The 26,859-nt window shown below is 35.0% G+C and overlaps 1 protein-coding gene across 1 annotated transcript; it reads right to left on the reverse strand.

The window, feature by feature from the left end:
- Positions 1 to 1,752: 1,752 nt before the first annotated feature.
- LOC128020130 (integrin alpha-4) lies at positions 1,753 to 26,774 on the reverse strand. Its single transcript, XM_052606759.1, has 28 exons — positions 26,395 to 26,774; positions 25,559 to 25,671; positions 23,748 to 23,845; positions 22,402 to 22,531; positions 22,210 to 22,277; positions 22,007 to 22,136; positions 20,523 to 20,608; positions 19,630 to 19,692; positions 19,404 to 19,541; positions 18,001 to 18,109; positions 16,383 to 16,477; positions 15,605 to 15,695; positions 14,568 to 14,613; positions 14,176 to 14,330; positions 12,739 to 12,893; positions 9,043 to 9,195; positions 8,843 to 8,919; positions 6,688 to 6,835; positions 6,449 to 6,547; positions 6,286 to 6,362; positions 5,172 to 5,261; positions 5,001 to 5,088; positions 4,807 to 4,914; positions 4,079 to 4,204; positions 3,881 to 4,006; positions 3,654 to 3,752; positions 3,443 to 3,562; positions 1,753 to 3,212 (listed from the first exon to the last, which is right to left on the reverse strand). The coding sequence occupies exons 1-28, from the start codon at positions 26,604 to 26,606 to the stop codon at positions 3,126 to 3,128; spliced, it is 3,087 nt and encodes a 1,028-aa protein (XP_052462719.1). The 5' UTR covers positions 26,607 to 26,774; the 3' UTR covers positions 1,753 to 3,125.
- Positions 26,775 to 26,859: the final 85 nt, after the last annotated feature.

Here is a 26,859-nt window from a genome sequence, read left to right on the forward strand (position 1 = left end):
GACACAGAACAGGAACATTCCTGCAGTTGATGCACGTTGTCTAAGCTTTACAACATGACTGCTGGGAGGATTTGGGTCAGAGCAAGTATTATTCTACAAAAATACTAGGGTTAATATGCATAGTTTACATTTAGTAAGAAAAAAATAATAAGTGAATAGTACTTCCATAAAATCTCTACAGTGAAATATAATAATGTCTGCTAAGCCATTTATCTAATTAAAAATTTGATAGACATACCTGGTTATCTGAATAAAAGAATATATGATACGAAATGAAAAGTCCAGTCCTGGCCTGGTTCTGTATCCAGGGTTCACTCCAGGTCACACAAATAGGACTGAGGTGAGCCAATGAGGATCAGCTGTTTATCACTGCCCCCTTGTGGACCTAAAGTAAAATACAGCCTCAAATATGAACAGTTCACAAACTAAACCATGCAAAACAATACAATAATGCAATGCAGTAAAAAGTACTGTAAACATTAAGTAGAATGTGTCTATATATATATATATATATATATTTCTGTTATTTGCAAAAACACAGTCTCTGGGAAGTTGTGCTGATGATGTCTCGAGGAGTGCAATTCAAAAGCCATGCCCATCATCTCCTCTGAAGGAACATACCCCTGGAACACTGACGGAGATCTGTTGGAGGTCCCATCTGAACTCCTGATCCAGTACAATGTCAGTCATAACAACTAATGGACAGCAGTAATCCATTAAACGCCTTGTATTGCAGTGAGCTCACTGTTTCTGACTCAAAAACAGACTCTTAACCCTAGTGAAATCACTGGAATACACAACCTTTAGTGTCTTTTGTTAGTTGCAAGTAGAGCAATATCATAAAAGAAAAATATTAAATGTTCTAGACGGACAAAAGCATCCTAAAGGTATTATAGATTATACTAGCCCTAGTCAGAACCGTCCGCTTTATGACACTGAATAAGTCACATATTTATTTGCAAAACAGTAGTCAAGATAGCCTCTGTTATACTCGCACAAGTTGAACTTCAGATGACCTGTGTATGCAAAGTACGTGTTGTTTGAAGACACTACAAACACTATATGAGCGGCACTTTCAGTTCATCTTCTTAAAGCCGCAGAAAGAGTGACGGAAGAATAAACAGAACAGTGTGAGCTTCTAAGAAAAGATGGAGGTACGTGTGCGTATATCAGATAAATCCTTGTAATGTTTAAATGTCCTGACAGCTCGGTTTATTTTCCAGGGTTCACCCGCAGCTCCTCAGACTCTTTGGAGCAGACATTGAGGAGGCGGAGGAGGCGCCGGTTAAATGCAGCTGTATCTGAACACACAGGAGCACATTAAAGAGAGATGGTGCTAGATAGTAGCACTATGAGAAACTGCACAAAGCTTTAACATGTACATAGAACATTTTATGACAGAGCAAAAAACATATGACACATAAAACTTTCCAGTGCATAAGAATATAAATTAAACAAAGTACAATTTTTTTTTTTTAAATTTTTTAAGACACGAAATTAAATCATTAAAAACATAATTGACAACATTAAATTATCAAAAGTACAGATTTTGTTTTACGCCATTCCCTGAACAGTGGATACTTTTTTTTTGGATCTTTTAGATTAAAAGCACTGACAAGCACCCATGTAGTTTCCAAAAATCTAAAGATCATATCCAAAATGTTTTAGCATGTGTTATTTGATTCATACACCAACACCCTCTTATAAGCAGGCCCAAGCAAAACCAGCTTTTCCACATTTTATGCGCACATCTTTTGTTTAGAATTTTGTTGTTTGAATATTTAGGCATTTTTTTAACTTTCATTTCTTATGACAGTTCCAAAAATTATTCTGCATACAATAATTTTGACATGATAATCAGGTTTGGACAATTAAATTACATTTTCTTTGTAAATTTTTTTTGGGTTTAAATTGAGTGAACACTTTCAGTTTCTATTTATTATTTATTGAATCAATTTATCAGTGCTTTTTTTTTTTTTTTTTTTTTTTTTTTTTTAGTTTTTATGTTTTAATTTATAACCTTAAATATAACTGTTAAAGCTTTCTGCACGTGCAGATTCAGTATGGGCCTGCATATGAGTGAGAGGTGATGGTGCGTTGTATATTCATGGACTTTCTGTCCTATAAATGAACACACACTCTTAAGCAATGGCTGGGAGCCAGACACATGCCAATCCTGTCACTGTTCTGTAGCGCAGCATCCACACACAACAGCAGCCTCCTTTGCCCTGTTTCCATGGCACCCAGCCAGAGCACACAGCAAACACTCGCTCCTTCCATCTGGCGTCTCCGTTAAACTTCTAACTATTGAAATCAGCAGCTAGAGCTTGGGAAGAGAGAGAATGCGTGTCATTTCCCCCTTTTTTTTTTTTTTTTGCAAGGAGAACCAATACCACGGTGATGCAAAGGTGTTAAAACCCCTATCACAGCAATGTTGTGCTTCGGAAAGGGTGATGGAAAGTGCCCGAAAATCCTGATTCACCCCTGTGGAGGGTACACTAACTTGCAGGCATAAAAGAGCGAGTCTCTCTTCAGATATACACAGCAATAACCTTAGTAAGAAAAGTTACAGCAGTGCGATTTCTCCTCTACAGCAGAACATTAGCCAATATGTTGTTTAGTGATCATAGGCTCCGTTCCAAAACCTAGTGAGCTGCCTTGCAGTCTACGATCTTAATAGGCAGCTGTTAAGGCAGAATCCGAACTCAAATAGCACTTTATCAATTGTATTCGTGGTACTGCCTTACAATTTGACCACGCTTCCTACCTTAAGGAACCTCCTCCAACAAGATTGCTCAATAGGTTTTGGAACAGAGCTGTAACGTTCTGTAGCAACAATACATTCTGAATCCTTTTTTCTCTTGGCACAACAGTCCCGGAGCGATTCATTGAACATGTAGTTTGTTCCATACTCTAAAGTGCATGGGCGTCATCCTGCTGACAGAAAATGCTTATTCTTTTGACAGTTTTTGTACTCCTTGTCGCTTTGCGATAAATGTTCTCAACCATTATGGTTAATGGCCATAGGTTATCATGAGTCCAGCTCCTGATGTCGACAGAGCATTAGTCCTTCATGGTTTGTCTCCTCCATTCCGACTGGTTTTGTATGAGGTGTCAATCCCATATTATGACACACTTTCTTTCTTAGGTACATAGTCCCAACTGTCCCGGTCTAACTTCTCCTTCTTCAACTTCCGCTCAAAGAATCCCAACTAATAAAAGCAAGAGAATGTATGATTGTCAATAAGCAAAAGTAATCTCAGTTTTAAACCCAACAAGGTTTAGAGCTGGTTCAAGTCCAGCAGAATATTAATCATATCATTAGATATTTCAAGTCTAGCTTTAGTGAAATCTTATGAACAATTTATATGCTCTTAATTGCTCTAATTGCACAACAATATGACGTTATGTCATACTTGAGAAATTGTCGTGTGATACATACCTTCCAGAGGGTGAGGACGAGCAGTGCTAAAATGATCAGTCCAACAATCAGACTGGATACTATTAAAAAAATCTGCACAGCCATTACAGGCTTATTGCTGTACAGACCCTCCAATAACACCTGAAACATTGCAAACATTCAAGTTCAACGATATTTTGTAAATCCAGCATCTCATTATGTATTCCTGGCAATAGAGGTTCAGACTACTTACTGTAGCAAAAACAGCATCCTTTAAAAGGATGGTGTTGGCATCTTTTACAGGTGAAATGAGGTCAATCATGCCTTGTATCATCATGACAGCATGTCTTCCCTATAGGAAATAAACATGTATTAAACGTCATGTGTTTTAGTTGTTCTTTTAGATGTAATATTCAGGTAATCCGTCTGTCAAACAATGGTTGGTCCATATTCTTCTTCTCTTCTCCAACAAATACTCACTGGACTCATCTGGAGAACCCTAGGGTTGAGCTCCACTTCCATTGTGATGGCAACTTCCTTTCCAACCTCCAAGTCACCAAAGTGGCACTCCACCATCCTACAGGTCTTATCTTCAGGACCACAGAACTGCAGAACAAAAGAGAGTGAGACCTCCTCATAACATTTACACTAAACACGCCGTAACCACAAGTATTTTACCATTATGCGCTTGCTCTTTGGGGAGAAAAAGAACACGAGTTCTTGAATAAAAGAAGGTTCGGGGATGTCACAGTCATCAATAATCGGAACTGTATTATTCCTCTGGAAGCAATGCCCAAGAGTTGTCTGCAAGACAAAAAAACTTAAAGTAAAGAAAGAGACGTGTACATTTTAGATCTATAGCATTCATTTTAAGCTAAGTTATAGGCACTGTTAGGAATAGTTTGTGTTTCTTCTGTGAATAAAGCCAGAGATGTAAAAGGTAAGCAAATTGTGATTTATACTACCAAGCTCCAAAAAGAATAATAAAGCACCATAAATAATATAATAAATAATAAAGTGCTATATCTGAGGTTGGACAAGAGCTCTCTGTGAGGAACCAATTAAATTTAAGCCACTGTCTACTAATAATCTTCCAAATCATGACACGTCAAGTTTTGCAAACTTAACAAGTCATAATTTGTCACATGACATGCAAGAACCAATGCAGTTTGGCCTCTATGATGTCAAATGTGCTTTGAAAACACTAAAGTTGATTCAGAAGCACAAACATTGTGCCTAACATCTCATTTTGTGAAAGACAAAGTGGCATGACAGTAAATATAAACTATTTCAATTTTGGGGTGAACTATTACTTTAAAATATTGTATATAATATACAGTATACCAGTTAAGATTTACCATGAGGTAAGCGTTTTATTTTTTTATTTATTTGCATGTAAATCTCACCTGTAAATCAGTGATCCTGATTAGCTGGTATTTGTATGGCACCAGCATCAGAGGCAAGCCAATCTTTACTCTCGCATCAAGAGCTTTACTAGGACCCATATTTATCATCTGTAAGTTAATAGATATTTTAACAAAACAAACCATGTCAATGATTCATTAGTGCTTAATGACAGTGTTGATGAGCGCTAAAATACCTTGTACGTATAATTGAACTTCTCAGGATAGCAGTCGACCGGCACAGACTCTTGTTCTCCAATTAGAAATGAAGTCGGAGAGACAAATCTGCAGAGACGAAGAGACACATCCCGTAATTTGACCTTCCGACATCTATTGATTCACATTTATAAGCAAAACAGATAACTTACGCGTGAACATTGAGGTCAACTGCATATCTCAAGGGCAGCGTAAGAACGACAACGTTGTCGTGCTGAAGATCTGTGTTCTCAAAGTTCTCGCTGAAAAACACACACATTGGATTGGTTTACATTCACTATTAAGGAAAGTTTCAAATGCATAAATGCAAGAAAATGGCTAATAAAAAGGTGAAGTTAAATAGTTCTGAAAGTAGCTCTAGCAGCATTTATTTGCAGACACCACTTAGTTTGGTATTGTCCCAATGAAATGACATGTTAAGTGCAGTTTAAGTACCGTATTTTTCGGACTATAAGTCGCACATGAGTATGAGTCGCATCAGTCCAAAAATACATCATGATGAGGAAAAAAACATATATAAGTTCCACTGGACTATAAGTCGCATTTATTTAGAACCAAGAACCAAGAGAAAACATTACCGTCTACAGCCGCGAGAGGGCGCTCTATGATGCTCAGTGTAGACTACAAGAGCAGTGAGCAGCATAGAGCGTCCTCTCGCGGCTGGAGACGGTAATGTTTTCTCTTGGTTCATTTCTCTTGGTTCATGTCAAATTAATTTTGATAAATAAGTCACACCTGACTATAAGTCGCAGGACCAGCCAAACTATGAAAAAAAGTGCGACTTATAGTCCGGAAAATACGGTATCCAAATGCTTTTTGGGGTGATTGTATATGGGAAGTCGTGGCCTAATGGTTAGAGGGTTGGACTCCCAATCGAAAGGTTGTGGGTTCTAGTCTCGGGCCGCACTACTCACTACTCACCTTGAAAAGATCTTTCTATCAGAGGAAATGTTAAATGGGAGTACAACACTATATACCCAGAGATTTCATTATAGGAACTCATTACATAGGCTGTCTAGGCACTCATCTTTAGATCCACTGTTTTTCTTGTTTCTAACAGTAACACTGAAAGCACATGAAACATTTGGGCATGCTGTTTAATGCTTTTGTTTGTCTTTTGCGTTCTGATCTTAATTTACAACTGTAAGCAGTAGCGAGATGCTCTCCACAAATGTTTACAATTGGCTCGAATGTCTTTGCATTTGTGTAAACCATTCTCTGTAATGAATTCCTAAGATCTAGGGCTGAGATCTCTGGATCTCTTACCTCGTGGCATTGATGTTAATACTAAGGTTTCCCCCACTGCTGTTCTGCATCACATCTAGTAAAAAGGTGATGTTGATCTGGAAGAGAGCAAAGAGATGTTTATACTCCAGCAAGACATGGTGACAAACAAACTCATTTATCTTCCATTGCTTAAGACGTTTACCTTTGCGAAAGGAGGGATGTGTAAATTCCCAACATTGCAATCCAGTCCGATGGCCACTTTATTCTCCTCTGCGATTTCACAGCTGATGTATTTATCTTCCTTAAATAATATCACAAGTATTAAAACACATCAAAGGCAGTTAAAGGGTATTGAGAAATACAAAGAGCTAAAAGGTGGCAGTCAAGTATCTAAGAGAGAACAGAACAAAATGAGGAATTACTGCGACAAAATTAAATTACCTCCAGCACTTTGATGAAATGCAGGTTACTGGGAAACCTCAAGTAAAGTTTGGGTAAAAAAGCATCATCTCCAATGTTGACCAGTGTGGTGTTTAACATGATGCTTTTCCCATTACCCAGAGCAAAGTATGGCATGTTCCTGTAGGACCTATTGGGAAAACAGTTATTTAAAATAGAAACTATAAAAATATAAAATATAAATTAATCTGTTCTATTTATTATAAATTAAGAAAATTGAATCCATATTTTATCCAGTTATCATTCTATATTATTTAGTGCGGATTAATTTCAGAGTTAAGATTCAGAAAATAATAATAATTATAATATTTCATTAGGGGTTAAACTATTTCAAACACAGAAAATTTTACATTTACACTTAAATATTGCACAATATATATATATATATATATATATATATATATATATATATATATATATATATATATATATATATATATATATATATATAAACTGTCAGATGAAGGAAGAACAATATTAGAAAAAATAGACATCAACAGAATTTTAGTAATTTCAAAAAGTGTAACATAGTGTAACATTAATTTATTTATAATTATATTCATATAATTATACCCTGTGCAATATTTGTTTCCAAAGCCAGTGTAAATAAACTTTTTTCCTGAAGTATGAACTCACAGTACATAAATTAAACAACTCAAATTATGTGTATGACAATTAAATACTAAGCCAAAATAGCATAAGTTACTAAATTTACTATATTGTAACAGTAAAAAGAAAAAATGCTTTCTAAACAGTAAAAAAATGCTTTTAATATTTTGTTCATTTTAAAATATAAAATGTAGAATTGAATGGAAAATGTGTCATCCAGTGTTTTTCCTGCATGTGTTTGTGTGGCTTGTGCAGTGAGGGCTCAAGCCTGATGTTTTTCATTTAAAGACACCAGGTGCATCTGTGAGAGTGACAAGACACTCTCCCCCTCACACTCTTTCTCTCGGTCTCTCTCTCTCTCTCTCACACACACACACACACACACACACACACACACACACACACACACACACACACACACACACACACACACACACACACACACACACACACACACACACACACACACACACACACACACACACAAGCCTTATGAATAATCAGATCATGTATTATCACCAGTGGGTGAGGGGGAAGTCCATGAATTAGTTTGCATACGGCTGCAAACATGATCCAAAATGCTAATGTGCACTCTCACGCTTTCGCCCCAATTGGGCAAGTCCAAGAAATGTGATGCATGAAATGCATCGACAGAAAGTTTGGCTACTGTGCTTGATGGTTTAATGGGTGAGTTCATGAAGAGAGCAGATCATCTCTAATGCCCTCCTGTTAGTCACAAACAACACCCACACAACTAGAATGTTTACAGAGGTCTGTAGCTGCTTACTTTGCACTTGAAAAGAAAAACAAGTTAATAAAACTATAATTATTAAAGTTTTAAGCTGTTGTATAACCGTACACATTTACAACATATATAAGATTGTTATAAGTTCTGCATTGTGACATTCTAAATGAAATTTGTTACTATCATAAAAAAATAAATATTCCACAATTCTCATTACAATAGAGTTAAAAATGTATCTTCACTGAAATAATGTGAAAGAATCAGGATGTCTGGATGCAATGTATATTTTTTTAATTGTTCGTTTTTTCTTTTTCTTTTTTCAACGAAAATCTGCATAAATTAAATTTAGTACAACAAATAATACATACATGCAATGGTAATTTTTTTAAAAATAATATTAAATTCTTTTTATAATAATTATGAAAATAAATATAAATAATTCTTATTATTTCATTATAAGTATGTAAATAATTATAAATAAAAATCATTTTACAGAATCAGAATTAATTAAATAAAAAAAATAAATAAATAAAAAAAAGAAATATATATATATATATATATATATATATATATATATTTATTTATTTTTTTTTATTTTTTTTTTATTTTTTGGATTTGGGAGCTAATAAGGGCATTTTCTAGGAAAATAACGTGGCTGCACAAAATCTAAGTGTTCTTAAAACCAGCTAAATTCTTTTTATTCATAATATTGTTCCATTTAATTTTGTGGTTTAACATGCAACAATTTACGAGAGATTCGGCCAGTTAGTGTTGATGACTTACTGCGGTAAAGCTAAATGAGCAGAAACCTGCAGGTTGGTTGAGCAGTTTTCCCAGGAACAATATCTGGCAAATGTGGTCTACAGAAAGATAAGAGATTCCAAATCAAGACACATTGTGACCTTTAATTAGGTTTAAAAAATTGGCCACGGAAGCAAACCACAAACAACAAAACAAAGATGGAGAAATGGAGAAAACCCAACCTTGTTTTTCACGACATTGGCCTGTTCATCCTTCTGCTGTAGAATGGGTTTGAGAGAAGGCAAGCCCCCTGAGTCCCTCTGTAGCACACGGTGCTCTCCAAGTTCATATTTCACCTCAAAATGGATGGGTGTGAAGATATCCCGGATGTCTTTCTGCACACAAGAGAAATAAAATGTATTAACAAGATGTTCTAAAGAAAATAATCGGGGCATGTCTATCCAAAATGTAAAAATGCTGTTTTTTTTTTACTTTCTATTCATCTAAGAAATCACACACAAAAAAAAGAAAAAAGATCATGATACCCACAAAACATGAAGCCGTACAAATGTTTTCAATATTGATAACTGTGCAGAAAACCAGCTTATCAGCATTATTTCTAAAAGATCATGGCTAATGGCTGCTGAAAAATCAGCTTTGCATCACATGAATAAATTACATTTTAAAATAAATTAAAATAGGAAACAGAATTTATTTTAAATTCAAATAATATTTCAAAATAAGACTTTTTTTTCTGTATTTCTCTTAAAAACATTTATACATTTTACAGTAGCGTAGCGTAGTTTGTCTACACAATTTTTTTTTTTTTTTTGTCATCTTAATTTTCCTAACTTCAGTGCAGATAGTTAATGCAGCTAAGGTTTACTCTGTCAGCTGTGATGGCCGTCTCTAATTGGGGGCTCACAGGTTTGGAGTTGTCCTGTGGGGTCTATCGGGCCTGTATTTAACTGCAGGGGAGATGTGTGACCGGGTTTTGGAAGGCTCTTTCATGACCAGTGTAAATGAGCTGGACTACAGCCACAACAACAACCTCAGAGAAACGCTAATTTCTGCAGCAAAGGCGAAACTCAAAGTCAACGCTGTGAACTTGTATCCTTTGCTCAGGATGTGGTCGCTGAATTTCGGTCGTCAAAATGTGCGCACACGAATCTGATGTCACAGGCATGTTTAATCTTATGGGTACAACCCAGACAAGACGAGTGCTATTTCAAGGAACCTGTAAATCATTTACATGGGTATGATGAAAATGAAATTTAAATGAACATGAGAAAGACAGGGTGTTTCCTCCACACCTTCATTCAACTCAAGGAACATTTCACCCAAAAGAAGAGCTGAACATATTGCTATGCCTTCCTGTTCAAGAATTCAGGCATGGTACATTTGCAACTCCACAGAACACAATACCAAACAACAGCATTTTAAGATTCCTATAGCATTGGGTGGAGGGGTGTTAAACGCAAATTGATTACCACAGAAAACTCAACTCATTCCTTTGATTGTAAAACATGCTAATATGTAGCATGACGTAGCAGTATTTTTGCAATAGCACTTTAGTTAATTGTAAAATATATAAACAATTAGCTGTATTAGCTGTTGCCTAAAAAAAAAAAAAAAAAAAACACTAAATTGACTCTTTTTCAAGGTGGAACTTCACTTACATCTCGCTTTATGCATTTGGCCGACGTTTCAAAATTATCAAAATCATTCAAGGTACATTTGAACAGTTTACGCATTGCTTGGGAGTCGAACCCATTACTTTGGTGTTGCTAGCAGCAGGCTGGTTGAGCTACATGAGCTACAATAATGTGGATAAAAGTACCTTCCAAATGTGTAAATGTAAACATAGATGTAGATGTCAAGTTTTGTCTTGGTATTCTCATTTCAATATCACACTCTTTAAACAGATGCATATTTAAAACAATGGATTACTGGCCAGTCATTAAAATGAAATAAGTCTAAAGTCTAAATGATTTCTTAAGCACCAAATCAGCCAATCAGAATGATTTCTGAAGGATCATATGACTGATGCTAGCTTTGTCATTACAAGAATAAATTAGATTTTAAATTAAATAAAAATAGAAAGCGTTTATTTCAAATTGTAATAATATCTTTATTTTTGATCAAATAAATGCATCCTTGGTGAGTACAAGACACCCCCCCCCCCCCCCAAAAAAAAAAACATTGAACAATCCAATAGAACTTTTAAACAGTAATGTCTCAAAATGTCAGTCAAATTCTCTCTAGAATGATAATATCTCTCTCACCAATGTCACCTGCATATTAACAAATAGTGACTGACATAAATAAGACCACTGGCTATTTCTAAAAACAAAAAAATAATAAATAAATAAAAGATACACCATTTTATACACCCACCTCAAACTTTCTGTTTCAACAGTAAATACAACCAAATATTACAGGAGCCAACGACCTTCCTAAAACACGACTCAAGGTGTCTGCCACATCTGTTTTGTGTTGCATTCATTACTCTTACTGCTTATTAATGAAGCTCTAAAAATACCACAAATAAAGCAGCCTCCTGTTTGGGTTTGCCTCTGACAGATAATCACACGTGTTTATGGCCATCGTCTCCATCAGCGGCCATTAATAACAGCGCAGCCATGCACAGGCCTCCATTAATTACTGTGTAAAACATGAGCTGGATCAGATGGCCCTGAATACAGGAAGAGACAGAGGGAGAGGTGTCCAGAGGGGCCCACAAAACACCTGGAACCTTCACTCACACTCACGGAGCCATCTATCCGCACTTTATCAACTGTCTAGCTCTCGTTCTGTACTGTCCTCCCCCGCACCATCCTGCCTGGCTCTTCCTCTTGTTCGCCAGCAGTGACGACCTGCTATCAGCTCCAACAAACTATCTGTAAGAGCCTCTTTATCACCCTGGCCTCCTGTGTGGAGTCACACCACCTGGGCCTCTCAGAGAGGCTGATTAACTCGAGCATGAAGAGCAAAGTGACGTGGGCGAATCACAGCTGTTAAGTCCACGGGCTTGAGTCTGAGTCAGCACTTCTGTATAGACTGTTTAAGTCTATAATGCACAATGTGGGCCGATCAAAGAAAATGCCAAGACACATCTGGCTTTTCAGGTGCATTTCAACCATACACTGAAATGCCGAAAGAGGTTGATTTTCTGTACTGTACTCAGCACTGAACAGTGACTTTATAAAAACGGCAACATAATAAATGCTATAAAGGAACTGTAAGAATGAAAGTTAGAACTTCAGCGACAAAGCGATTCAAAATCTAAGAAAACTTAAGAAAACTGGTGCAACTTGCATATGTTTGATTCACATTTACTTTCAGAACTTTATAATCAGGACTTTATTTCTATGTAAATCAAATATGCAAGCAATTTCGGGGGTAAACCATTACAAGTAACACAAGTTACATAATCAGATTACTTTTTCAAGTAATGCATATTTTTTCAATTTTTCAAAAATGTAATGCAACATGCTTTGTTTTCCAATTTATTCACTGACACCTCCCCAGTCCCATGCTGAGATAAATCGGGAGTGAGGTGCATAGGCCAATTTCACTTTTGGTGTGAAAGGGCCCTAATATTTGTCAAAATATAACAAAAAAAGTTAATCAAAAATAACTGTTTGTAAAATTACTTTTTTGGAGTGATACTTTTAAAAGCAATTTTCCTTAACACTGTATGTTTTTATTGTTACCTAAAATGTATAAATCATCTTTGTTGAGTGAAACGAATCTGAAATAAAGTATGAATATTAGATTTAAAAAAATAACTACCTCAATAAAAAAGTGAATTATAGAAGTTAAATACACATTTTTTCCCCATAAAATGTGCAGTAATTTGCTTACGAGTAAAGTGATAATGTGACAGTGTTAAAAGCAACATGCCCCTATACATGAACATGAAGAGAGTCTCGTACCTTCATGAAGGCCTGGTGGGTGGCACAGGTGAGCTGCTCATGCTTGACCTTCACTCTGCCTGCTGTAACATTGGATGTGCCGTTTCCATTGAAATAAAAACGAGAAGGGAAGCCATCTTTGTGGTGAACATCAGCTGTTATGTTGTACTTGAGTTCTGCACAGGAAACAGCATGACATTCAGAGACAAAGTTACAGCTGGACATAGACAACCTGTTAAATCTCTAGAGCAATTCAGAAACACATTGTTGTCTTGTGGTGAAACACTAGGGGTTTATGATGGAATGGCAGAGGAGTTGTAAAGAGCTGAAAAAAAAAACAGATTGTCCATGCAAAACTAAATTAAATACTATACATTCTTAAATGCACAAAATTGAAAGTCAAAATCAAAATCTAACAGTTTTCTCAGATTCTACATGCTAAATCTATTCATTATATTTGAAACATTTGAGAGTTGAGGTCATACAGGTTGGCAGACAAAATGCTCTATGCAAATTTAACAACAAAAATGGTTATAAATAAAACAACACCCATTTTTAGATACTTTACAAAAAAAAAAGGACTTTCATTTGATTATTTTCTTCATACTGAATGCAAATAAGTTCATTACAAACAAATGATAATGTGGCATCAGGGCAAAAACAGAACAACACAACTATAAAATGGATAGTTTTGACTCTGAATTCTGATTGGATGAGCTACATTCAAAGCCATTATGATGTTCTTGTGTGACTGTGAACAAAAATTGAAACAGTTCTACACGTTTGGGACATCCCTCTCTTTATTATCCCACTTTTAAATAACACGCAGCAGTCCTGTAAACTGACAGATAAACAGATGTATCAATCCACTGTGGTGGTATAAACGCTTCAGCAAAATCTGGGTGGCATGTTATTGCCATCACTACTTCATATCAGTTTCAAGATTATGAGTATTTGTCATCAAGCAAGGCTCTGTTGTTTACTATTTGGTCAGTGAGTGTCGATCTATCAGTGAAGGCAGGCCTTGACACACACCCTGGCCCTCTAACTGCCACAACAAAAGAGGGGATGTGGGGCAGAGATAAAGAGCTGGGAAAGATGTCTGAAATACAGCAAACTGCCACTGCCTTCAGCACGCGCTGATAAGACGAGCCAACGCACAGCCTCACGCAAACAAAGAGTTCGAGCCCAAAACGTTCATCCTTGAACACTGTGTACTCAACTCTGAGAGCACGTGTGCAGACCTGCTTAGCTTGGACATTTTTTTTTTTTTTGAGTAAGACAGGATCTGACTCAAAAAAGTAAGATAGCACTGCAAGAAGATGCAGGATGTTCCTGTATCACTCTAGGGTTTTACTGCACAAATACTCTAGACTTGGGGGAATTTTAAGTAAAAAAGTACAGTTTTCAAAAAACTTTTTTAACAAAGATTATATCCAATGGGTATTACTGTCTTACCTATGTTTCCCGGGATTTGTTTTCCTCTGACTCTGAAGCAAACCATAACATTGACACACACGGCAGGAAGACCCTTCTCAGTGCATTGGGCTATGGACCGGTTCAAGCTCTCAGGCAGCAACATGACAGCATCCACCTTCACTACTGGACGCGTTCTGAAACAGCAAGAGTTAATGGATTATTCGTCAAGTCAAACATTATTAAAGGGGAGGCTCCGGCTTCATTGGGGGGGGAAAAAAGACAACTAGCACCAATCTCCACTAGGCCCAGATGTAACATGCAGATTTTTCAAGAAATTTTTTCAGAATACCCTGGAATGTATTTAAATGTGCTAAACTAAGTTTTAAGTTACCAAAGAAAATGTGTGTGAAAAATGTATCTGCTGTTTTTACCTGAACACCACAGCTGAGTCTGACAGGAAAGCTCCCACTGCAACATCTGGATATGAACATAAAATTCCCATAAAACACTCTTGACTGTTGTTTCACACATTCCTAACTCACCAGTCCACAGATATTCTTTGTTTAAAATATTAAACATTTCAAACTATTATACCACACAATGTATTGTGGGAAACAGTGTTCCACACACTGCGCTCTAATTGCATACACCACACTTGTGAAAAAGTAGTAGGTAATCACGGTATTTAATTTATATAGAAAATGTGCATTCCATTTAAAGTGTACAAATACTACTTGTTTTATAAAACAGTATGCAGCACTTATCCGTTCTCGATCTGTGCTTTTTTCTGCCTTCAAAAAGAGTACTATTTTAAGACAGGAAATAGAGGCTGATAACAAGTTCTGACACATGTGACGTGAAACAACCTGACCTTTCAAAAAAAAAAAAAAGAGAGAGAGAGAGAGAGAGAGAGAAATAAACAATTCTGTTTCTCTTCTTGATTTCTATACTTATATACAGTACATATATATACTTCCTGTCCAAACAGCACTTTTTTCCCTTTTTTTTTTTACATTTACATTTTTTACAGGCTACATTTAGTTGATCAAAATACAGAAAAAGCTGTTATATTGTGAAATATGATTGCAATTTAAAAATAACTATTTGATGCAAAGCTGAATTTTCTGCATCCATTACTCCAGTCTTTAGTGTCATATGATCCTTCAGAAATCATAATATGCCAATTTGGTGCAAAACAAAAACAAAACAAAACAAAAAAGGAAAAAAAAGATCAATGTTGAAACCAGTTTAATATTTTAATATACATTGCTGTTTCCTATTTTTGCAGAAACCATGATACATTTTTCAGGAACCTTCGATGAATAAAAAGCTCAAAAGAACAGCATTTATTTAAAATAAACCTTTTGTAACATAATAAATGACTTTGCTGTAAATTTTGAAAACTGTAGCCATCCATGCTTTCACAGAGGAAACGTTTCCTGTTCATGTTTTGTGCTAAAAACATTACCTGGATAATTGTTGCTATCAATATCAACTCCTCCAGACACTGACTGGCCAAACATCCTGAAGTTATTGCCCAACAAAGAGCCTGTTATTCTCTGCAATGAAGAAAGCACAAAGAAGCATTCAGAAGATATTTAGATCCAGCATTTGACATATTAAATGCTAATGAAGTTGTACTGTACTTCAAGAGACATGCAAATGATCACCAGCCACAGTTTATTCTGCGATAATGATCAGATGGCTGTATATTATACCTTATGTTTTTCACTTTGCAGACACATTTATCCAAAAGTACTTAGATTCAAGGTACATATTTGATTTTTTTTGTGTTACATGAGAATCAAAACAATAACCTTTGACATTGCTGGTGTGCCATGCTCTACAATTACTGGAAAACCACAGGGCAATTACAAGACCACAAGAGCTGCTGCTAATCACTACAAACATCCTGGATGTAATCATTTTGGCCTGAAGTTAATATAATTAGATGAAGTTCTTCCTAAGCATTTGCTTTTATAACTGGACTCTCATGATTCAAATATGTCTAGTCCTGATCACTTCTTGAAACTATATGCAGAGAGAAAGAGATTTCAGGAAATGACTGCAATTAGACCGAACGCTTTCCTCTTAGTACTCCAGTTCGGAAGAAAGATCAAGAAAGACTCAAAACAATAGGGCAGTTCGCACAGGATGGGGAGGACTGCTAAGGTCTGACCTTTCCCGCCTCCGTTTCATTCTTCCCTGCCCATAATATCAGCATAAACAGCAGCTGGAGAACGTACTTGAGAGAAACTCCGTGCAATACCACTGCTCCTCCCATTGTAGATATATATAGCACCTCGCAGATCGTTCTCCTGAGGGGCTGCAATGGCCACATCTGAAACACAGGCATTGTTGTGTTAGCTTTGTTCCAAAACCTAGTGTGCAGTCTACTTAGACAACATTTTAAGACTTTTACTAAATGTAGGCATCATAGATATGCAACCTTCTAAGGTATACCGTTGAAAAGTTGGGGATCAGTAAGATTTTAAAAATATTTTTGAAAGAAGTCTCACCAAGGCTGTATATTTTTTTGAGATAAATAAATAGAATAAAAAATATATAAATAATGAGAAATATTATTGCAATTATTTTTTTTTTATTACATATATTTTTTTATTACATGTCACATAAATTAAATGAAATGAATATTAAATATGACTGATGTTTCAGCATAATTACTCCAGTGTCACATGATCCTTTAGAAATAATTCAAATATGCTGATTTGGTGCTCTTAAGAAGAAAAAATATAATAAATGTTGAACATTTTTGTGGAAATGGCAAAAACATGTTTCAAGATTCTTTGATGAATAGAAAGTTCAGAAAAACTTCACTTATTTGAAATCTTTTGAATTTCTTTACTGTCCCCTTTGATCGATTGAATGCACCCTTGCTTAATAAAAATATGAATTTCTTTAGACAAATAACTATCCCCAACGTTCGGAACAGTACAGTACATTATTTTGGTCAAATTCTATTGTTTTATTATTTTGGTCAAATTGTCAAATTCTAACGTAGCATTGCATATACTGTATTATATAATATGATATACATATGATATATTACTCATAAAAAGACATTCATATAAAGCACTGCAAGCTCAGTGAAAGCATTCATTTCAGAGAAACCATTACCAATATACATAAAATGCATGCAATATTGACAAGAACTAATAAAAATAGTTTCATTTAACTAAAAAATCAATTGTTATGCCCAATACATTACAATACAGATATTTTTAGGTTTATTAGAATATCACATAGTTAAGATGTTTTCTCAGGAGGCAGCTGCCTACTGTATGTAGGTAACAGGCAGCTTGCTACGTTTTATAACAGAGCAGATTCTAATCACGAAAAATACTATTTATATAATAATTTTGGTTTGAAAATAAATACTTTTTGCTGATGCACTGGCACTAGTCAGTAACAATGTGACACTGTGACAAAAATATAAAGTGTCTGTGAGTGAATGTGTTGCTTTCTTTTAACAGCATTTTAAAGTGTAGCCCATTCTAGTAGTACATCAGTTGTTCCTTCTGATCATGTTCTGTCTCTAAACCACACACACCGCTCTACCATGAAATACCAAGATCATCTTCAAATCTGATTCAGAGATTAACCAATATCTAGCCATGAAGCCACTCTGATGTGAACATGGGGTTTCAATGACAGAAGACAGGCTTTGAAATGCAAAGAAGAAAGTGAAACACTGAGGTTTATGTCAGTCCTATACAATATTAAAATACAGCAAAACATGATACAGTAACATTTGAAGTTAGTCAAATGAAGCAAATCAGCATGAGAAATGTACAAACTGAGAAAGATTATAAACGATCCATACGTGTGTTAGACATACTGTACCTGGATATCCGTCGTCATCAATATCGCCAAGGTTCACAATGGTTTCTCCAAAACGTGCTGCATAGGAGTCACTCCCAACTAACTCAAAGTCTGCCTCTTTCATTTCAGCCTGAGAAAAAGATATTTTTAAGAGAAGCATGACGTTAATTATTATAAGCAAATACACAATTAGCAGTCTAAAATCTGAATTAGTCAAATCTGATACATCTTTCTGCAATTTATTAATACAGTGCTGTTTAGACTCCAATTAAACATGAATAAAGTCTCTTAATGCAGTCATTTATTAATACAATGCTCAAATGACTGCAATGCACTAGTTTTACAATCTTCCCACAGACAAAGCGCAAAAGCCCTGACCAAACTGTGGTCACTTCAACTGTGACCAGAAAATGTGCTTTTGTTAGAGGTACAAAAAACAGCAACAACAAACTGTGCAGTAAATGGTGACAGTGAGGCAAGTTATATGTGAAATGTTAAAAGCATGGTGCTTTGTGATGTATGTGGTTAATTTTTGACATTATGGGAAAAGGAAACCTGTTCAATCGGTATGGCCTTGGTGGTCACGATTAGTGCCAATATACATACTTTTATACTGAAAAACAGCAAAGTAATATAAGACAGCTCTAAATATGTAGATGTGTCACTTCATCAAATGCATTACAATAGAAATACCTTCCTAAAATTATTGATATAGTTAGGAATATATGGGTGAATCCCATCAAACCCAAAAAGAACACATAATGTTCATATTCAACACCAAAAGCTTTATGGTTTAAAAAATTAAGCACATTTTCTCATCACCCCTTCAGACTATTTTTAGAGATGCAAATCGTCTAAATTTAAATAAACGTAAAATATATATTATTTGGAAAAATAATAAAATGATTAAACAATATATCATATAAAAGATATCAAAATTATATATTTATTTTAGGGCGGTCAAAATGATTAATCATGATCCAAAGATAAAAGTCTGTGTTTACATAACATATGTGTGTTTATTGTGTATATTTATATGCATATAAAAACAAACACACATATATGTATATTTTTAAGAAATATTTACATGTGTGTTTATATTTTTTATATATGATTTATATTATATATGAATATAAACAGTATTACTTAGACTTCTTAATATATGCATAAATAAAAATATGTATGTTATGTAAACACAAACTTTTATTTAGCATAAAATGAATTAACATGACAGCCCTAATTTATATATGTATTATAAAATATTACATTAATAACATATTATAATATAAAAATAATTAATCAAACAAAAAACAACCATCATTTTATTGCTTTTATTTTGAGGGTAACCTATTTTTGTGAGATTAACCCATAGGTACAGTATATATCAAACCATAATTAAAATATACATCATGTGACTGCCTCACCTCTCCCTGGTTTATGTAGACATGTACACGTCCTTCCTCCCTCACTGAGCTGAACATAGGCGCCCCAACCAGCAGATCAGACAGCCCGTCTGCATTCAGGTCAACCGCACACACACTAGCTCCATAATAAGAGCCGAGCTGTAAACAGAAGCAAACATCCCTATTGCGATCATTCAGCTGGAACCTGGATACTTCGGGAACACTTAAAATTCTTGAAATTTCTTACCTTCTTGCCCTTGGTTTTGGCAACAATTTTCAAAGTGTTGCCCTCAATCCTGAATATGTAAGCCTGGAGTTAAAGACAACATAGGAATATGGGAAATGGGAATTATAACACACACCAGCCTAATACAGAATTGTACATGAATGCGAACTACATATACATATAAGTATAGTTTCATCACGACTTTTTTAACCAGTCTCTGTTTCTTTGGTAAAATCATCAGACATCAGACCGTTACTCACAAAATGCATAAACGCTGCAAACTCAGAACATCTGCAAATGAAAACCTACTTCCTCTTCCGCACAGATGGAAGAAGAGTTCAGTTTAACTGATTTACTGTTCGCAACTGCATACAGATTAGATGTCAAGAGGGTCTCATACCTAAATCTATTTATACACAACTGCTGGGAAGTCATGGCCTAATGGTTAGTGATTTGGACTACAAAGGTTGTAAATTTGAGTCTCGGGCCAGTAGGAATTGTAGATGGGGAGAATGAATGTACAGCACTCTCTCCATCCTCAATACTTTGACTGAGGTGCACCTGAGCAAGGCACCGAACCCCCAACTGCTCCCCGGGTCCGCAACATACTGTAAATTGCTGTGTGTGTGCACTTTGGATGGGTTAAATGCAGATCACGAATTCTGAGTATGGGTCACCATACTTGGCTGTATGTCACGTTACATCACTTCTGATAATTCAGTATAGGCTATCCAGAAGATTGTTATTAAGCTACAAAAACCTACAGGCTTTGACTAAATTCTCCTTTTGCTCCAGAACTTTTCTTCTACAGCTGAACCAAACTAGAGAACTGCAACATTAAACTACTTAAAAACATGGTCTTTTCTTATGATCAGACAGGTGAAGATGATGATGTTGGTGGTGTTAACCCTTACTTTACCAGTCTGTTCATGCTGGGGAGCACCACCCACTATCTCAGTGTTTTGAGGGTCTAGAAAGTGTCCAGCACTAACTGCATAACCTGATGGAGAAAAAACATACATTGTGATAAAATATCTTAACTGCCCATTCAAAGTCTGCAAAAACACTGAAAACACTGTAATAAATAAAAAAAAAAAATAATAATGATGATGATAAAATAATAAAAAAGCAATTATTTTATATTTAGTCTATTATATTTATAACTAGTCTATATTCCCCTAATCTTCTCTTATTATGGCTAACTAAAACTTTAAATAAAATAAAAATGAACTGAAATAAAACACAATATGTAAATGTTATTGAATATTAAAAATATATAATATTTTATTTCATCAACATTTCTTATTTTCATGTAGTTTAACTTGATGTACTAAAAAAACAAATATAAAAATGTAAATAAAACAGAAAACTTTATAGACATATAAAAAAGAAAACTTAATATAAATGACTATTTTAAATTGAAAATTAAAATGGAAAATATAAAAATGAATTCAAAATATTAATATGAAATGATTGACAGCTTGATACTAAAATAACACTGATAAACTAACCTTTACAATTTAGTCTTGTATCTTGATAAAATTTAAGTTAAATATTAAATTAAAATTAAATATTAAAATAACTGATTTTTTTAAGTCATATTACAGAAACCGCTTTCACAACAAGCAATTTCCAGCTGATGAAATAAAACTTTTTAAATTGTATTAATCTACATGACTTTTCATGCTTGCAATTTGCTTGAAAAAATGTATATTGTGAAAAGCGGTAGACAAATAATTGTGATTTTACCTACTTTATTGTTAGATGTCGAAAACAAGAAATCACATAGCATTTATAAAATGGATGTTTTTTTTGAAAGTATGGATAGGTTGCCGTGAGATTAAAACAAAATGACAGATTAGCCTCTCACATATCTTTGCAACAGCCTGATGCTCATAGATATTGCAACAGTATCTGTTTCCTGTTTAAATAGAAGAACGTTATGTCTTATAACAGCAAAAGTGTGTTTCCTGCTGCACGTCTTAAGAAGCTGGCGACCACTGTATTATATTTATCTTGTTGCATGCTTAAATGCATTTTAGCAATATTAAATCAGAATATCCCTAAATCCCATAATTTCATTCACAAACCATTAAAAAAAACACCATACATTATTCCTGTTCTAAAACCTATAGAGTTGGCTTGTTGTATATTACCTACACAGACAGTTGCATTTTAAGCAAGCTTCCTAGACATTATGGAACCACATAAATGGACAATGTGCAATGCTTTACATTGGCAGCAATTCTAATACACATGCCACATGCTTGTTGCAAGGCATTCTGGGATGGCCTTCTCTGTGAAAAATACATGCTGCCTTAGAATTTGAATAAAATAAGGCATCTTAACAGGTTGAACAATAAATTTGCCTAAAGTACTTTCCCTTTTGTGAACTCACCTAAATAGCTGCCATAGAGAACTTCATTGTCATCATCCACATAAGCAGCTGAAATGTTGCTTGTGGTGTTGTAGACGAGAACAGATCCGGTCCAGTATGAGGTACCAGGAGCACCCATGACCATCAGGTCCTACAAACACAATATTCTGTTACCAAATCAATTCAGTGTCAGCTCAATCAAAATCCCAAAAAGTTCCTTATACCTCTGTTAATAAATTTGATAATCCTGCTTGACACGACCCATAACCATCACCAAACTTCCTTTGATGATCTAAACAGAGAAAAGGAACTCATTTGACACTAAGAAACACTTAGTAGTAGTTTGCTTTAGGTTACACTTTGTTTGGATCAGTGAACCACAAGCTAACCAATATGACAGTAATGGAAATCTGTACCTTTATAGCAAGGAATAATATGATTGGCTTGTTTCAAATCTGGGCTGAGTCTGAAGCAAACACCATGTGGCAGCTTGTTCTGATTGTCTTTACTAGAGTAGTAGATATTCTTCCACCGATGTCCGCAAGCCTAGAATTTAAAACATTGTAGAGCAAAGTAATCAAGTATTTACTTATCGAACTCAACATCTTATATATTTCACATGAAACAATCATTACATGGTTGTTTATTAACATTCTCCACCTTCTCTCTGACACAGAAGTAAACAGGAGATTTTTCAATGAAAAATAATAATCGTAGCTATGCATTTACTTTTATAAAAATGTTCAGTAAACTAACAGTCGGACGTTTCAAATAATTCTGAATAAGAATTATCTTATGCTCACCAAAAACCACATTCATTTGATCAAATACAATAAAAAAAGTTTATTATTACAATTTAATATATTATTATATTTTTACAGTGTTCCTGTGGCTCAACTGGTAGCGCAATTGTGTTACCAGTGCAAGGTTGTGGGTTCGATTCCCAGGGAACACATGTTAGGAAAAAAATGTTTGGATAAAAGCATCTGTAAATGCATAAACTTAATTTTAAATGTAATTTTTTTAATTTAATTTTACATTTTATTTAAAAAGCTGTTTTCTATTTAATATATTTTTATATCTTATTTATGTCTGAATAAAAGCTGAATTTTAGCCATTACTTCTGTCTTCAGTGTCACATGATCCTTCACAATTCATTCGTATATGCTGATTTGGTGTTTAATTATTATCAGTTATTGTTGGGGTGTTCTATTATTAAAAATATTTCTTATTATCAATGTTGAAACAGTATTTGTCACTTAATATTTTTGTGGAAACCGGACATTTTTTTTCAGTATTCTTTCAGTGTTATTTCAAATAAAATGAACACCATTTATTTGAAATTTAAATATTTTGTAACATTAAACATAAATATTTTGTAACAAGTGTCTATACTGTCAATTTTGATCAAGTTCATGTGTCTTAAAAGTATTTATTTCCATGTATTTCTCCATTTTACACCAAATATTTAAATAGAAGCGTGTCTCAGTTTCCATAAAAATATTACGCGACTGTTTCCAACATTATAATAAGAAGAAATGTGTACCAAATCAGCATACTAGAATAATTTCTAAAGGCTTCATGTGACATTGAGGAATGGAGTAATTGTCATCACAGAAATAAATTATATTTTTAAATAAATGTAAATAGAAAATAGTTATCCTAAATTGTACTATTATTTCAGAATATGAGCTACTGTATTTTTGATCAAATAAATGCATCCTCTGTGAATGGTAGCGTATGCTTTGACCAACAGACGTACCAAAACATGGCCCTGTGAAGGCTGCCGGGACAGACTCACACCCAGCCACTGGTTATCATTCTCTGCCAGACAGTGTCTTCCACATTTCTGTACATCTCCTGAAATCATTCAGACAAATGAGCTTAAATTAATATACAATCAATTAAGGCTACAAATACCTCTGAAAGTAACATGTTGCGAAAAACTTTTCTAAGACAATGTGTCAAGTGCTCAAGTGGAAAACTGGGGGTTTCTCAACACCACTTATGAACCATGTCATTGAAAACCATATTAAACTATTAATTCTACTGTTAACATCAACTAGATCTTGAATTTTCTGAAAAAGAAAAAAATATGTTTTTTCGCACACATAAAACTTCACAATGTGATATTGTAGATGGTTGCCAGGGTATTGCATGTGGTTGCTAAGGTATTTTCAGTGTGGTGACTAGGGTGGCTAAGTGAAAAGGTTCCTAAGAAACAAATCTTGTCCCTAAATATGGCTCAGTCTCTCAATGAAAGTCTACTGCAGTTGTTTTCAGCAATTGTATCATTCACCAGGGACAACTTGTAAGCCTGATAGACAAGTATTAGCACACAACTCCTTAAAATAGCACGTGAACTGCGGTGAAATACATGCTAAAGTTAGATACTAGGTGTTTGTTCAAACCCCTAACCCTAAGTATGAGCAATAATAATAGTGATAGCAAATGCAACTAATAACAAAACATTTTCAGACACATTAGAAACCTTGAAATGTGTGTGCACTCCAACCCAGCATGGCTTTTGGTGGAAATTATGTGTAATGCCATTTCCCTTGACTAAACAGAGACATTTTATTTGCAAGTTATATATATCCTGTAGTTTAAGCTACAAAGGAGACTATCCCCCATCCCTTGTGTCGGGGGTGCGGAATATAAGCATCCTCTTCCTGACAGGAGGAAACCCTCCACAGTCTGTCTGACCCCGCATGGGGAATTCATTCACAGGACGTTTTCACAGTCAGGGGGCTAGAATGCACACACAAGTTCAATCAGAGCACAATCAGAAGTGTGAAGTTTAAACGGAACAATGTTGTCACATAGAAATGTTTAACTGGTTAGAGTTGGTTCAACAACAAACAGAAGACAAAAAAGAGGAAGAAGTCCACAGGATTAACTTTTATGAATAACAAAACAAGAACTGTTTTTCTATGTAAAGTTTAACAGATAATTAGCAAAGCACATTCAAATTTTATGAAATTTCATTAAATTGATTATATTATAAAGTATATGTATATTATCTGAGACTACTAATGAAACTATTTTTTAACTATATTATCAGTATAACACATTTATTGTAATTAGTATTTGCAATAAAACTAAAAGCAAATCAAAAATTCATGAATATCAGAAATGTTGAATTTGTTATTTTCTTAAGCTTTAATGACCGCATGACTGGAGCTGACATCCTGTAGTAGACAAAAGCTGATGATCATGTTCTCCAGCATGATTCCAGAGTGACCTAAAGAGAATCTGTGCTTTAATTTAAGAAAAATAAACGGACAATCTGCACAAAATCCTAAACCTTGTTTTGCCAGGTTTAAATAGGATTACAAAGCTCTGGTGAGCTTTTGGACCCCACATGAACTACTGATCGCTTAAGCATTGTATAATGCTTTACTGATGAAATTGGTTGATACTCTAAAATAAACGTATTGCCAAATACCCAGGTTACATAACTTTTAAGAGCAACCTTATGAATTATTAAACTTTTTCACAACTCTACCCTTCAGATTATCAATAAAACAACACAAAAGTAGAATTTCTGAAGTTAAGGGAGGGAAGACCTACCAACAGGCAGCTGCTCACATTGGGAGCTCCACACACTGCAGTTGTAGATGGCTCCAGGAGTTTTGGTTTTAGGATAAAAGCTGGAATCGGCCACAGGCGCTCCAACCATCAGCCTTAACAAGAAATATGACATTAAACACAGTCTTGAGAAACTACCAGTGAATTTGATCCTCACTTGCTCCTGGGTATTTTATGCATAAAGTATCTTTTGCCACTTTTGTTACCAACATCAAGATTTTAGAATGAATGATTCATGATAAACGGTTCAGCAGCATGTAACATAACAGCATAAAATGTTGTAGATGTGTAACATAGCATATACATAAAATGTTGTAGATGTTTTGCAATCATGAATCCACGGTTTGAAATTAATCAGGGCTCAACTTTCACATGAGATGTGCCCATATGAGCTTAAATATAAGCTCATATGAAGTTCTTCTGCACACTTTGATCAATTTAACATTATTTTACTAGGTCTATCTTGGCTGGTTTATCATTTCAGACTTAATTAAAAATAATAATAGAGTAATCTCTGAAACAACAACTCCCAACAACTCCAAAGCTTGAAAAGGGGATTATTACATATAACTTTATGTGTCAGTAGTAGACATCTAACAGCTGGATAAATATATAAAATGTATCCTGGCAGAAAGATAAGAGCCATGAGTTAAATTGATTATTCATTGTATTCAACTGATTCAACTTGGCATGAAATGGTTGTCAGAAATATAAAACAAATGCACTAAAAAATGTGTAAAACCCACAGAATCTCAAACATGCTCATTCACCCTTGATTTACAACATCAAAACTTCTGAAGCATCTTTAATACACTAACCATGTGTCCTCAGCATGCTGATGAAGCAGAACCGAATATCCGAAAAATGATCCATTGGGTCCATGAAAAACTAAAGGACGCTCCACATCCAGATTGTAACAATCACACAGAATCAACAGGTACCAAAATATTCCAACTGCAGATGTCCACTTCAGCAGATGTCTAGAGGGTAGTGATGAAATCATCTCGTTATCAGTCATAACACCACACATAGCACACAGAAGAAAGCCAATGGTGGGTAAAAACAAAAGCGCAGAGAGTTCGAATAAACTTTTGGTTGAGATATCAGGAAGTTGTCATTGTAGTTGTCCGCTCGCAATTTGCGCTCGGCTGTTGCGCTCCTGCATCTCATCTGCTTGAGCGCGCATCGCGTTTCATGACGTCACACTGCTCTGAGTTCTGAGGGAAGCCTTTGAAGTGAGTGTGAGCGCCGCAGGGGCGGGACCGCGCTGAGCGCGCCGGACA

The sequence above is a fragment of the Carassius gibelio genome, chromosome A9 (assembly GCF_023724105.1).
Source record: "Carassius gibelio isolate Cgi1373 ecotype wild population from Czech Republic chromosome A9, carGib1.2-hapl.c, whole genome shotgun sequence".
In the NCBI taxonomy this organism is placed as follows: domain Eukaryota; kingdom Metazoa; phylum Chordata; class Actinopteri; order Cypriniformes; family Cyprinidae; genus Carassius; species Carassius gibelio.

What these genes read in the sequence shown, in the direction of transcription:
- LOC128020130 (XM_052606759.1), bottom strand. Translation starts at nt 26,606, where the DNA reads ATGTGTGGTGTTATGACTGATAACGAGATGATTTCATCACTACCCTCT. An exon ending in ACAAATCCCGGGAAACATAG is followed by an intron (nt 12,894 to 14,175) that starts GTAAGACAGTAA and finishes TTTCCTGTGCAG; the next exon opens with AACTCAAGTACAACATAACA. An exon ending in ATTTCATCAAAGTGCTGGAG is followed by an intron (nt 6,548 to 6,687) that starts GTAATTTAATTT and finishes ATATTATTTAAG; the next exon opens with GAAGATAAATACATCAGCTG.